The following is a 15,312-nucleotide window of genomic DNA, read 5'->3' on the forward strand; positions in this document are numbered from 1 at the left end:
ACTGACTTTCAACTCCAGGTCCCAGAGAAATTCCCAAGATGAGGAGAGCCCTCAGGAGCATATGTGCTTTTCCACAATGGACATACCAGTATCGCAGTATAACCCTGAAGCTTAGGAACTCTCTAACTTGATTCAACATTGTAGTTATGGTCAAATGGTGTTTAACTTATTAATGGTGTGCCACTTGGTAGATTATGCAAAATACAATGTGTTTCATCACATTACCTTCACATAAAGAAGCTAGATACTTGCCATCAAATCTTCAGATCTGATTGTTCTTGGATGTTAATTATAGCAGCTTTGTAATTTTAATAGCTCAAAATGTATTAAAAAGACAAGAACAGTAGTGATTACTCCTTTTTGTAGGATAAGACTGGATTTGAAGAGGTTAAGAGGAAGAAAAATTTCAAGTTTGGATTTGGAAGTAGATAAACCTGTCCCAGTATCTCTCTAGGTAGTTTTCTCTCTCCCATGTCTCTAGTTTGCTGGAACTGCTTTTAGCAAATGTCCCTCCCTTGAGTAGGTTGCCAGTGGAAATACACAATTAATTTGAGTTTTGTCCTAACTTTGGATTCTGACAGAAAGCATGGGCTTTGGACAAAATGGCAAGGTCAGCCTGAGAAGAGCTGCTGGGCTCTAGAAAAGCATAGGAAGTACTAAGATGGGTTGGTAAGTCCAGCATCTCTATATCCACCACAGAATCCACAGGGATGGACAAAATGTGACTGTTTTGTTAATAGGAGGAGAATCATAAAATCAGCAGCAAAGCTCCTGGACCTACTGAACAAAACCAGCTCCATTTATACTCAACAGAAAATATTCAGAGCTTGCACCAGTCAGTAAAGACAGAAAGGTATTGCAGCTCCCATAATCAGCCCTTCTATATGTGAATGCATATACACATAAACACGCATATACACGTGCACATACATACATGTATCAGTTTAGTCTTTTCAGAAACATGTTTCACATATACATATGTGTCTTCATGTATGTTTCTTTAGAAACTAAACAGATGATAAATAATACAGTCTGTGCTATTTATTTTAAGCTGCCCCCACGTCTCATTTTGTCAGTATGCAGCAGAATGTTCTATTCACAACAGATTACAGAGGGTCCTAAGAATAGGAATCGATAGACTTTGGATGCTTAGAAGAGAACTGGAGGAGAAATAGGATGGTGACAAAAATGCATTAGCTGTAAATGTTTGTGAAATAGATCATTCACAAACAAAACAGTTAAAAACATTTGATATTAAGGCTTCACAGCTAACATAGTTTTTTGCATCTAAACCCAGATTAGAATTTTAAACCAGTAAAGTCTTAAAATTCTTTAAAGTCCTCAGATAATATTCTGTTAACAAATTGATCTTAAATTCAGAGAAAAACAAGGTTCCTCCAGATTGTACATCACGACAAAAACTCTTGAAAATATTTTTGCCTGGGACTTTTTTCAGTTAAGTCTCTGGACAGGGAACTATAGCTTTATGATAACTAAGCTTGAAGTTTCAGGTTAAGACAACATTATGCAATGTGTCTCCTGTTGATTTTTAAATTTCTGATTAGAGATTGTAACCCCCCATAAACAACTGAGATTCCAAATTCAGTTTTCACCTGACTATCCCTAAAAAGTTTAAGTAAATCAGAAACTATAAACCAAAGATATGGTATTTCCCGAGCACAAATAACGCAGTCACAGCTGAAATCCAAAAGGAAAAAAAAAGAAGTCAAACTTTACCAGAGCTTAATGAGGTAAGGTACTAGAATCACAGTGGGGAGGCAAGTAAATTGGGTGCTTACTTCAAAAGCACATGTCACACTGAGGTCTGGCAATTTATGAAAGACGGATATTTAAATTTATAAATGATAGGTATAATGCTGTATTTAGATCTCTGAATTATCAAAACAATTTCAAAGCATTCAAGCTATGTAAAATTAATTCATACAATATTGTATTAAAACTATTTTCCTTTTTCAAATCAGAAAAGTATGCAAAGTGCAGTTTTTAAATAACATCTTTAAGGAACAGATAAAATAAAAGGAAAAGAGAGTCTGTTGTTGCTCCTGTTTTTCGTATGATCTCATAATGATTTCAGTTGGATTACTGGGTGACCTGAGTTATAGATTAGTTATAGTCTGTAACTGGTTAAGAAAGATAATGAATAAGCAGACAGGAATACTAAAAATTGTAGTTAATAACCAACTTTTTAATTGAAAAAACATAAGAAGTTCTCATCAAGAAATGGAGAAATGCGAAGATCAGCAGAAGGAATAATAGCGTGCAGTGAAAAAGCCACAAAACAAAGATCTCACTATTCCTGTAAAACGGCCATTGCAAACTACTTATTAGCATTGTATATGGGACAGATTATATTACAGCACCTCTCGGATACTATTTAAAGTTTTCAGCAGTGAATACACAGACAATCAAAGTCACAGAAGACTGATTAAAATCCAAACCCAAATCCTCCTGGCATATTTACTAGTATTAAACCTATGTAGTACAACCTGATGTCTCTAAAGTCTGTTAACATTACATATTCAGAAGCATTTGTCAAGCATGCTGAATACCACTACTCTTCCTCTGATACTGTCACTGATAAACCTGATGCAACTGAATTTTAACTGTGTCCCCTCAAAAATGAGCTCTAGCAAAAGCAGAAAAACAACAGAGGACAAAAAAACCAGAGTCTTAGAAAAAATTCTTCTGTGGAAGATGACAATGAATTTCCCATTTACCAGATAAACACAGCACTATCTGAGCCAGCAACCACATTACATCTTCTTGATTTACTTCCCTTGTCAAGTGAGATCTTTAAATGGAAATGCGAAACTTGTAACTAGTCCCAAGTGGAAACTGTGAGAGCTGTTCAATTTATTGAGGGTGGTGGCTATTTAAGGAATGCTAGCTAAAGTACACTAAAGTACTACCAGAACAGAACATGCAAGACTCCAATCATCTCCACAGAACTTTATGATACTTTTTTCTGTCATTCACTGTTTCCACCAGCTTACAGTCCCATTATATTACATGAATTTAACATAAGAATCCAGTTACTATCTTAGAGGTCAGTTTCCACTTTTCTTTCCTGTAAAAACTCAAACTTGACATTTTGCTTATCTTCAACAGAGACTGGGGAAAGGTAAACAAGAAAGTCCCCACTGTTGTGAAGCAGTAGTAAGTTTCAACCCTCTCCAAATGTTCTGGCTCTGCCAAAGAGCATCCATACAGACTCAGTGGGATGAAACTAACTTAAGAAGATGGATGGAGGCCAAATAAATATCTGAAGCCATTAGGAGGACATAAAGGTGCCTTTGGGAAATAGGGAGGGTTTGATATTAGAAAGATATTAAAAAGCCATACTATGATTGAAGGGTCTGGTTTTAGAAGGAAGACCCACCTGCTCAGGACAGCATTTTTGCTGCTGCTACAGCTACCTGGGAAAGACTCAAGAGTTATAATATGCACAGTCTTTTGCAGGCAGATATGAGCTTATTTCGCAGGAGCTGACCAGAAGCCATTCTGCTATGACAGCATACCATCAAGCACTTGGTAGTAAGCCTTGCTGCAAAGCAGTGTGTATTAGATTAGGCAACGTACCCTTCTCATGTGGCCCCAAGTCCGCAGGCTGACCCAGAATGCAGGCTACAGTAAGCTCACATCAGTTTGCAAATGGGCGTGCACATACACTCACAAGAAAAAAAAAAAAAAAAGAAAGAAGAAAGATTTCAAGACCAGTGTGCAAATGAATCCATCAGCTATGAGGTAGGAAGAACTGAGATTTGCAAGATCGGGGATGAGCATCAGTCCCTGAGAAGCAGTTGGGAAAAATAACAGGAAGATGGAGCTTACGGTGTGGGGAGATCAACACCAGACATGCTCGGTCAGAGAAGGGGTACTGTGAAGCCCCAAATTTATAACAGATGCTTCTTTTCAGAGGCAGCTCTTTAACTGAGATACATTGGAAATGTGAGACGTATAATGTGGTACAGGTCTTTGTGTAATAACTTCTGTCACAGCGATTTGAACAACTTTTTTTTCTAGTGATTTGAATGCAATACTCATTTCAAAGTCAATACAACTCAGATACTAATACCTGGCTTCAGTCATATACCTCAAGATAGCTGGTACTCACATAATCACATTTGCATTGTCCAATACAAGTATATTTGCAGTATATAAGTTATTACCTTCTATCTTTCATTCTCTTCTGATTACATATAAATAATATTTAATACTTTTTCCCTTAAACTTTTCAAATACTACTTTGGAAAGGGAGAAATTTTGTTTGATGAAAGGCCACAAAGACAAAAAGGTGCTTGCTACAGATATGTAAAAAATACTGCTATTTCACTTTGCCTCCTATCAATTTATTTTTTTTTATTTAACTCTTCAATGGATGATGTATGCTTTGGCTGCAGCTTACAACAGATTGTATTACTGATACAGACTATTCACTGTGTTATTTCCTGTGATGCATGTAAAAATATTAACTAATCAATTTATGTGTCTCTGAGATGGACTACAGATTATTTTCTCCAATATACCTGGAGAAAAAAAATCAACACTTGAAAGAACTTGCTTAATATCCTAAAATGTTTCTAGAAAATGATATGCATTGGAATTCAGAAAGTGCTATGACTCAATCTTTTAGTAAGATTTTGTCAGAACTGAAACTCTTCTTACTCATCATATTTTTATTCTCACATCTACAGGACTTTTAGGAATGGACAGATCAAATTGCACATATTTATATAAGTGCATATTTAAGTCTTCTAGTTGTACATTGTTAAATTGGTTGGTCTCTTATTGAAATTAATTTCTCATCTTCACAGAGTAGAAAAAAATCTACTTTGTATATTTATCATAACTCCAGCAATGGCATCTGGAACTTTATGACCTTACTTTTTGTGAGCATCTTTATGACCTTCACTTTTTGTGCTGATTAAATTGGGCATAATAGCGAGAACATATTGACTTCACTTAAGCAATTGGGGAAACAGGACAAATCTACAAGGAAGAAAACATATGTAATATACAAGCTTGGATGAAAGCAGCTAAGAAAAGAAAAATAGAAAACCCCCAGCAGCCTTTCTAGAGATTGTTTTTGAATGTCCTGCATCTTCTTTTTTAATTTATTTCTAACTTTAAGTTTACATCACTGAAAGTCATCAACTTTGCTGACATACACACCAATCATTGACTTTACAGATGCCTAAGAATGAGAAATATCAATTCAAACCAAAGCAAGGTAAAGCAGATGTTTTGCAGTACTCACCTTAGGCACCCTGTGGCATTGCGCAGCACCTGGGATGAATGGAGTTGTATTTTATGATCATCCTGGAGCGGAGAGTTTTCCCATCCAGAGTGAGGGATGATCACTGCATTGGTCAACACTGCGAGGGCATCCTGGATGATTGGCATTTTCAGTGCATCACAGGAGGATAGATTCCAGAGAACTCCTACAAAGAATTAAAAGTACTAATAATTAACATTAAAAAAAAAAGTTTAAATAGTTTTTGTTTTAAAAGACCCAAACCATAACAATATATTTCACAGCATTGGTGTGCTTAATTAAGCTGTTTCTGTCAAGAATAAACCAGACTATATGTAAATAGGGCTGACTGATACCTGCACACTTTTGCAGTGGGAATACAGCTTCGAATACACAACATGTAGTCACAGCAACCTTGGAAATTTCTCAGAGCTAAGCCTAAAAACTGAGCAGCTGGTTATGATCTAGGCCTACACAGGCTGTGAAGCACACATGAAATGAAGGAGTATTACAAGGAACTTTTTAGGGCTTGGTCTTCAGATATCTTCTTTGTAAGTAAAATTAATAAAAACAAATAGCAGAAAACAGGTTCTGATTTATACTAAAACTTCCACTGTTCATAGATACATATTGAGAGAACAAAATCACCCTGTGATCTTCAATGTAATGCAAGTAACTGTCTAGGCTAGTTGGTACTATAAGCAAAAAGACTTTCCTCACAACCTGATACAGCAGTATGGTATTATCCAAACCTTCAACAAGTAATTTTTCATTTTGTAAATATTTTACTATACAAATGTACAGACAATTATTGTTTTTATATAGAAACAAGCTTAATGGTGTAATGCACAAGGAGATTTACTGAAGTTCAAAAAAAACCCAAACCCCCTTCTCCTTCAATTCATAATGTGCCAAAGAAAAGGAATAGAAATCAAGAGCCAAAGCTTTCTGAGCACGGCTGCAAAGATCAAGGTCACTGCTGATGTGTGACACAGAAGCAGGCAAGAAATTGTTGGGAGCAAAAGACACCCTGCTTTCCATTCCCTTGTATATATTTGTGTACTTGCTGGGAAAGCATATTTGATTTTTGTGCTGTGTCAAGAGCTTGCTGCTGCTGGGCAGCTACTAGTTCTTGGGGAAGCTGGAGTGCAATATGTGGTTATGAAGAATGAGTGGCCTTTATTTTAGGCCAGCATCCTCCCAGGAGCAGCTGGAAGAGCAAGCCTGACTCTTCATCACCTTCCCCTTGCCAACATTTGTCCTCTTCTCTAGAATCCAAACCTACTCCTCCCTAGTCTCCTTCCAAAAGGACAGAAGCTTGGCCCCATACCTGGCCTCCAGTGGCAAAAATGAGTTTTGACTTTATGTCCATCAAGTCTTCAACCAAAAGAGAAAAATTATTATAATCACTGTATATAGGTGGTTACAAGTATGAAGGCTATAAAAAAAGTCTAAGTGAGTGGTAGGGAGCAGAAAATGCTGAAGGAAGACCTTAGGACAGACATTTATAAATATAGGCAGCAAGAACACCACTTGCTCAAGGCTTTCTTTAGCATTCTGTGGTTAGACAGAGCAGTGTAATTAACAGGAATCAACCTACATTTTTGGCTTTCCCTTTAAAATAAACTGCAGTTATACAATTTTACGTTTAAATTATTTTATATGGAACTGTCTGCAAAGATGATTACACAGTTTAATGGAAAAATTTTGATCCGCATACTAATAAAAAAACACATTAAAATAATCTGCATGAGGCAGAGAGACTTTACCTACAGACCAAAAAAAAAAAAAAAAAAAGCAGAAATAAGAATACTGTTCTTATTTTCATTTAAAAAATGCTACTTTTTAAAGAAAAGAGCCATCTTTAAATTTTGTTCTGAATGTTTTTATGAAAAGGAATTCCATATTTAAAGGACCTTCATAAACATATTTATACTCACTTTTCATGACCTGTTCTTGGCAAGCTTTATTGGCACATCTACTATTCTTGAATAGAATCATAGAATCATAGAATAGACTGGGTTGGAAAAGACCTCCAAGATCATCAAGTCCAACCCCTGATCCAACTCCAATTACTATATCATGGTACTAAGGGCCACGTCCAATCTCTCTTTAAAAACCTCCAGGGATGGTGAATCCACCACCTCTCTGGGTAGGCCGTTCCAATGCCTGATAACCCTCTCTGTAAAGAATTTCTTCCTAACATCTAACCTAAACCTCCCCTGGCAGAGCTTGAGCCCATGTCCCCTTGTCCTATTGTTGGTTGCCTGGGAGAAGAGACCATACCTAGCTTTTTGCTGGTTTTAATTAGTAAAAACAACAATGTAGTTGCCTTTTTTTTTTACATTTATCTAGACAGATGTAAATGATATGCATGCTATAAAAGCAGAGAATCAGAATGCAAATCTTTCCCCTTTTTTGGGTTTAACTTAGTTCTTATGTAAGACAATATGCTGCATCTTTGTGAAGAAGTCCTATTTTGAAAGTGAAGCAGCAGAGTGCTTTGATGGCAAAAAATCAGTACTTTGGGCTTCAAGAACTAGTCATGAACTGGAAAAGCAGAAAAGAACATAAAAGAAGCAAACACAAGAGACTTATTTAGTAAAATGCTCAAAATGTATATGTCTACACTATTTTCTATTCACTTCAGGTTCTTGCTAATTAAAAGACAACTCACATAAACACCATAGTAAGTTGAAACTGAGGAATAGTTGAGATGCCTAGAAATATTCTCCAAGCCCTCTTTCTCTCTGGTTTCACAAACCGGAAATTAAACCTTCAGAGTAAGAGTCTGATAGGATCACCAGGCTAAAATAGCTATTCTACCTTCCCCTAAAATGATTTGAAATCAAGGCAGAATCAAGCAAAATGGCACTGCCCAGTAAGCCTGGTGCCATCTTCAAAGTTTTTGCTCTTCATAGTTTTAAGGTGTGAGATAATCTTCTTCCACCCTAGAACAATGAATTTTATATAACTTTAAGACTGAATACTGCCAACCACACAAATGAAAAAACCCACCAATTTTCTTCTGACAAGTTAAAATTTATTCTCAGAAGCAGTAAGTCTGCTACTTGCTGAGGCTGGCGTTCTACATGCCTCATTGTAACCTTCCTTAATTAAGGATTTGCAGTTATGAAAGGGCACTGGCAATTCACTTCCCATTGTTTTGGCTGAGGATGACCTGGAGCTAGATTTATGTGGGGTCTGAGAAGATGATCCATTGCCTTGACTTTGCAAGAGAGAGTGACAATAAAATAAATCTTTTACCTAAGGCACTTCACATTATGGAACTACCTGTTCACCACATGACTATGAATATATTTTTCAAGCATGCAGACAACATACCCTTTCAGACTACAGTAAGAAGCTGGTTACTGAGACATTTGACACCTCACTCTGAAAGCCCTTGACTGAAATGGGTTTCTGAGCACAAGTCTGCAACAACCTCTGAGGTGCCTTGACTCCCTCCTAAAGAATCTGCATGTCATCAGATGCCCCCAGGAAGGGAAGGGACTGGACTCACCAGTGACTCTTGACAAAGGGTGAGACTCACCCTGCTGTATACTAGAAGAGAGCTGTTAATCCAACAACTCACTAGTCCAACTCAACAGTTTAGCATTTGCAGACTGACTCTTGTAAGACATATGAAATAAAGAACAAATCAGTGTTGAACATCTCTTACTTAATCACTTGCATTCGTAGTATCTTTTCTCCTTGCTTTTAAAGCTGTGAGGCACTTAGAGTAGGCATTTTTTGTCCCCTTTGCAGATCCCTTAGGTTGTACTGGATGCCTTGTAGAAAAACAGCTACACCAGACTGAACATATCTCTAGTCACAGGTTGAAGTTTTTCACCCTTACATATAAAAACTTGAAGTACAATGAAAAGGTATCTTGCAATCTCATTTTAAGCTTAAAACTTAGGAGAAAGTGGTATTCAGAAGGTATTCAGTTGGTTCCAGCTGGAAGATGGATTTTGTATCCGAGTATCAACTACCAGTCTGGCAGATACCAGATGAAGGACTTTTAGAGGAGTTTACAGGAATGCTTGCTATGGAGATCTTATTGCATCAAGTTACATCATCTGAAGTAGCTTATCAGAGGACATGCATCTGCTATGGTCAAGAGGTTATTTATCGCATTAAATGTAAATCATCTTTTCTAAGAAGGCCTTTCACAGATAACAACAACCAAATTTAAAAAATGCTTATAAATTTTGAAGAAAGGTTATAATTGACTTTTTAAAAGACACAACTCCACAGATATAGTTCATTAAAAAAACTACACATAGATTCTAAAATCTATTAAGGCAATTTAGGTTTGTTGCCACTGTTAGAGGGAACTGAGAGAACAGAGAACCAGGAAAGTTTTTATTTAACTTTCTCTTAGACAAAGTCCAGAAGATTGAAAACAAGACCAACCCTTTTAAAAGCACAGTCCAGGCTGATGAGATGTTACTACTGTTTAGCAGACAAAGCCATACTTTCAGCTTAGAAACAGCATTTCTTCTTACATAAATTAATTTAAGCTATTACAATAGATACCACACCACTTACCCTAAAGGATCAATGGATTAATGGAGCAGTCTTAGCCAAAACACCATAATCTCTGAATCATGCTGTAGCTCAAACTCATCCTGATTAAACACTTCAGAGCATTTTTCCAGTGTTTTAATCAAACTGGTACTCACATATGTATACCTATAGTCAGATATAACTGAAGACCTGATAAACCACATGCTACCCTTATTCCATTCAAAGTTAAGAAAACAGAGATCATACACTTCTATGTATGATATGTATGTAAAAGAATATTATCCTAGTAAGGGAGCACGTGCAAAATCAGGGAAGTCTAACCAATTATTTAGCGCATGATTTAATGCTAACTCAAATTATAACTTTTATATATATAAACAAACCTCTTAGAACAACTTAGACTACAAATATAAATGGAAGTCAAGAAACTGGACAAGTCATCTTTTCCAAAAAAGCATTACCCCTGCTACACTGCCACTATACATATATTATATTGTGCTGCAAAATATGTACTTGCCCAAATAAATGATATGATAAAGAAATTGTAAGTAAATGAATATTATTAGGAGAAATAAGACTTTGATTCTTCTCAATAATGGATGTTTAAGTCAACCTTAAATTTATATTATGGTTTTGCTTATTAAATATTCTTTGTAAAAATAAAAATCCAAAAGTCTTCCAACACATCCAGGTTTTTCTTTTCCATCATAATTCAATAGTTCGGTCATGGACTGATGCAGAAAACCATTTGAAACTGCTGGGAGGTTGCATCACAGGAAGAGTGAACAGAGCATTGGCAGGCTTTTTTGTTTATACGCTGAAGGCAAAGGGATACTACAGGGAGTCTCCCTCATGAACATGCCAATTAAGATTGAAATCTGAGTGCTAAATACTCTGCACAGAAGCCAAGCACAAGGGATCTTTTGCTGGAGTCCTTAGGAAAAGCATTTTCTACCCCAAGCTCTCATTTGCTGGCAGCTTTGGCACTTGGAGCCCCCAGTGTAACTGCAGGGCTGCTCTGCAGAGCTGGATCCACTCCCTGGCAGCAGATGTGGGCTCCCGATATATTACAGCGGTTCTGCTATAGAGATGCTGGATATCAACTACAACATTTCTTAATATAAAGTGCAATAAGACTTCACAACCAGCTCAACCGTCAAGGTGAGGAACTGGCTTGGTAACAGATTTTCTGTAGGAAACAAAAAGTGGCTGATTTGAATTCTGGCACCTGACCAACTCACAAGCTCATAAGGCAAGCTCCTTAAAAGCACACTGTGAAAATAAGTTTAAAATTGGCATAACAGACAAGGAATTTTCACCAATTTTCTTGAAATATTTTTTTATCTGGTGAGTGAATATCTATACATACCTTCCTGTAATTCACTTATTTACACGCAGAGGTGGTTTTCTATCTGTATATAGAAATATAGCTGATGTAGGAAAAGTCCACATTGAGAAAGACCAGCTTTCAGTAAAAGTCATAAGCAGACAAAAGCTTAGAGAACACTAAGGAAAACCGCAGTGAGAAGACTTTTTTTTCCTTTGCAGACATTCATAGCCTTACAAAGCAAAAGCTTCCACAGAGGAGAAGGATTATTGTGATCGGGTCTTTTTTGTTTTTACAAACATGGCTTGATCTTGACTACATAGAAGTATACACCACATATAGTATAAAGAATATAAACATTTCCTCTGAAAAACTAACTCTTTCTTTCTCAATTACTGCTCTTTTTATTCCAAAATTACATCTCTGATTTTATTAAAACAAAAAGGAGGGACCAATTTTAATATTGCTTAAAACCAAATTCTGTCCAAATGCTATTGCATTAACTAAAAAAGTCTGTATTCCTTGCATGGGACTGAATTTTTGACCTAAGGTTGCTCCTCTCTTTCTGCTGTACACTTCAAATTAACACATAACTGTGAAAAGGAAGAACTGTCAGACAAGAATATTAGCCAGCTATTAGCTTTCATGGTAAACAGTAGAGGAATTACTACAAGAATTGATTTAAGTTACTGTGGAAAGATCAGTGGTTCCTGCCTAACTTGCATTCTAGCTGATGAAATTAAATAGGTCCTATAAAACACAGAAGCCACACCAAAAGTAATTTATTTTAAGTGAGAGAAACGCAGGAAAATATAAATCAACTGCTTTCAAACAAAATGTTATCCTAATACATGACTAACAGCAACACCATTCCAAATTAAATACTTTATTAGAAATCAAAGAAATCAAACAAGGATGGATATATGAATGGAAAGACTTTTTTTTCAGTGCTTACACACATATTTTACTGAATAATTTTTTCTAGCACCCAAAATCAAAATATATGTTTGATAACACATCCTAATACAGAAAATAAAAATTTTATACTTAAAGTTGAACATTAAATTACATCTCTAAATACAAAACTCCTTTTTGATAAGAACCAATTAGAAAGTCGGTCCTATCTATAAAGTTGCACCTATGTGCAAAATGAAAGACTCAGTGTATAGCTGCTAAAAAAAGAAAACAAACAAACAAAAGAAACACTTATTTATTAGCCAAATTGTTACCTAGGAAAAAGACAGCATTGAAAATAGGATTATTTGGGACAGAAAAAGGGAGGTTGGCCTTTGAGTCTAAAAATAATAAATAAATTTTTTAAGAAACAGTATTCACAGTGAAAAAAGTAATTTGATCATAGAATGAACATGTTTCACCATATCCTTAAACTTTCATTTTGCAAACAAAAAAGTGAAACATTCTGACCTGTTTTGAAACAAAAACTATATTATATAGTTTATATATTTAGAATATATACATTATATTCAAAATATAATTTGAGTATTTTGTGTTGCAAATCGCAAACATATCAAACTACAAAGTGGTTTTAAACTGCAAGCATTTTAATACTCCATCATTCAGGCAAGGGCATCAAAATTTTTCCAAAGGATTATGACTTGCTGAAAAAGTTCAATGTGGCTGGTATGTCAAGCCATATGATGCAACAGATGTCCTCTATTCATCACTCCAGAAAACCTTGTTTGATATTTCCTCTTAAACTTAAGATTTGACCAAAGTAAAAAAAAAAAAAAAAGGAAAATCATTTATGTAGCATATTAACATGCAAATTATTAAGTCAGTTTCACTGCCACATGAATCAAGACAACTTGAATGAATTTTCCATAGGAGATTCATCTCAGTGATTGTACAAGGGAAAAATAGTTAATTCCCATTTAGAGAAAAAAAGGAGAGCAAAAAGGGACCACCCTTGTGCTGGGACTGAGGGTGGTAAATGCAGGACAAGTGAACAGAAACTTGCCTGTGAAACAGGGAGAAGGAAGCAGCTGTGACGGGAAAACTGATGAAACCATCCACAAGCAGATTCATGAGAGAGAGGAGAGGGACTGCCCTGGCAGGGCCTTACCACTTTTCCCAGCTGAGACCTTGGCACCCTAGTGACTGTCTCTCTCCCATTTACCTCTGGGAAACGGGCACTGTGAAACTCAGGAAGGTGTTGTATTGCTGTTTAACAGCATGTTCCCTTTTATCTATAAAAATTCTTTGGATGTAACACCTTAAATGATAAATTGGTGCCCCAGCCTGTTGCTAAGAAAGCAGGGCAGAAGATTTGAGAATGCATCTATTTTAAAACCTCTCCTTATTTAACTGGGAGCAGCAGGAGGTGAAGTAGTTAACCTGATAATTCAGAAAAAGTTGAGAACAACCTTCCATGAAGACAAAAGATTCTGTCAGTGGGTTTTCTCATTTTCAGAGCCAAAACAGTCACAACATATTGAGAAACAGGGCAGAGATTGTCTTATAATTAGATAGTAAATTGTAATAGATTTGGTGTAAAACGATCCAGTTGAATTGTCAGTATTGTTTGCCTAAGTGTTATTTGATAAGACAGCATCATTTCTGAAGCAAAGTTACATAATTTATTAAATTACTTTTAGATTTGTTGTTACATACTATAAATAGGATGTGTTTTGAATGACTCTGGAATTTCTTGAAGATATCATAGCCTATAAGTTGGAAATTAGTTTCCTAACAACATACTCGTGTAAACTGTACAGCGTTTTACCTTCCTGTTTTACAAGGAAAATGATTACAAAGATTGGATGTCTCTGTAAGTGGTTCCCCACTGGGTTCACGTGAAGACTTTAAAAAAATATTAATTAATTCCTGCCCTGAATTTGTCTGGAAATCACTTCCACATTTCTAGAAACGATGGTGATATTTTCTGTAGGTGATGTTAAAATCTAAAATTTAAACTGCCACACTGTAGAATCATAATGTAAAGTATAACAGCATTCCTCTTCATATGGCTGTGCCTTGTTATAGCACATCCACTGAAAATGAAATGTCAGCTTATTAGTCTGGAGAAGCACAAATAGGTATTTTAAGTTCTTTCTGAAAATTATGAAGATGCAATAGCAATCTTTAGAGACTCTCTGTAAAACCTTAAAGTAACTGATGACTGGAGTGGAAAAACAGAGCAACCATGCAGCCCACTAACCTGTCACTGCCATTGCCAGTAACAGGCCAAAGGGTTTGTACTACCTTGGTAAAGTTCAGTTGCTTGAAGTTGTGTTGGGGTACTTGGACTTTCAGCTTGATTAAACTGAGCAGCTGCTTCTGCAGACCAGGGTAACTTCATTTGTTTTGCTTTTGCTTAGCTTTGATAATGGTGCAGCATAAGTCTAATTTTATAAAGGCAGAAGTAACAAGTAGTTTTTCTGAGTTCAGCAAATCCTTGGTTTCCTTTTTTCCCCATAACAAGACTTTAAATGTGACAGCAAGGAACCATAAACTAGCCTATGAAAAGTTTCGGCTGTGAGATTAAATGCTTTGTTTTTACAGCAACCTGATATTTGTAGGGGATTTGATGGAATTTATATGAAATTCTCATGGCTCACAAAATTCAGGGCAGAGATTGAAAAATACCTTGCTTAAAAGTATCTCAAGCAAAGGGAGGGAGTCAAACTATTATGAAACATTGGGAAAATGAGAAGGCTTTTGTGCTTGAAGAAAGAAATACTGGAGAAACTGTAATATGTAATTCCTCATTGAGTCACTGGTTTCGATTCAGAGTAAAAAGATAGGAATTTTAAGAACACAAATAATGTTGTTAACATTAAAAACAACTTTTATTTAAAACACCTAATTAGAAGTAAATTAGGTGAAAAGATTTAATCAAGTTTTAAAATTGACTGTGGTAGGATATTGTACTTGCAATTACATAAATTTAGAGACAGAGTAGGAAATATTTATTAGAGTTAATACCCTTCAAATCTACACTTTGAATGAAAAGCATTTAAAACACACAAGCAAACATTAGTGCCTAAGCAAGTAGATTTGAAATATGTGAATCTCATTCTACATCTGTTATTTAAAAAATAATTAAGCTTAAACTCTGTAAGTCACCTGCCTCTGTGTTTGGTAAGTTCCTCAAAACACTTGTTTATAAGTTATTACAGAATTTGCTTATGTGCAGAGGAGACTCTAAGCAAGATAT

The 15,312-nt window shown here is 35.8% G+C and overlaps 1 protein-coding gene across 12 annotated transcripts in view; it reads right to left on the reverse strand.

Annotated features, from left to right (window-relative positions):
• The window catches only part of CTNND2 (catenin delta 2), a 632,676-nt gene that overhangs the window by 120,685 nt on the left and 496,679 nt on the right, over nucleotides 1-15,312 (reverse strand). For all 12 annotated transcript variants that reach the window (XR_010432020.1, XM_064661566.1, XM_064661477.1 and 9 more), the window contains one exon: nucleotides 5,279-5,462. Coding sequence is in view for 11 of the 12 variants with exons in the window: in XM_064661566.1 (XP_064517636.1) it covers nucleotides 5,279-5,462 (184 nt within the window). In the remaining variant the exon portion in view is untranslated. The remainder of the gene's footprint in view (nucleotides 1-5,278; nucleotides 5,463-15,312) is intronic.

Source organism: Pseudopipra pipra, chromosome 1, assembly GCF_036250125.1.
Source record: "Pseudopipra pipra isolate bDixPip1 chromosome 1, bDixPip1.hap1, whole genome shotgun sequence".
Classification (NCBI taxonomy): domain Eukaryota; kingdom Metazoa; phylum Chordata; class Aves; order Passeriformes; family Pipridae; genus Pseudopipra; species Pseudopipra pipra.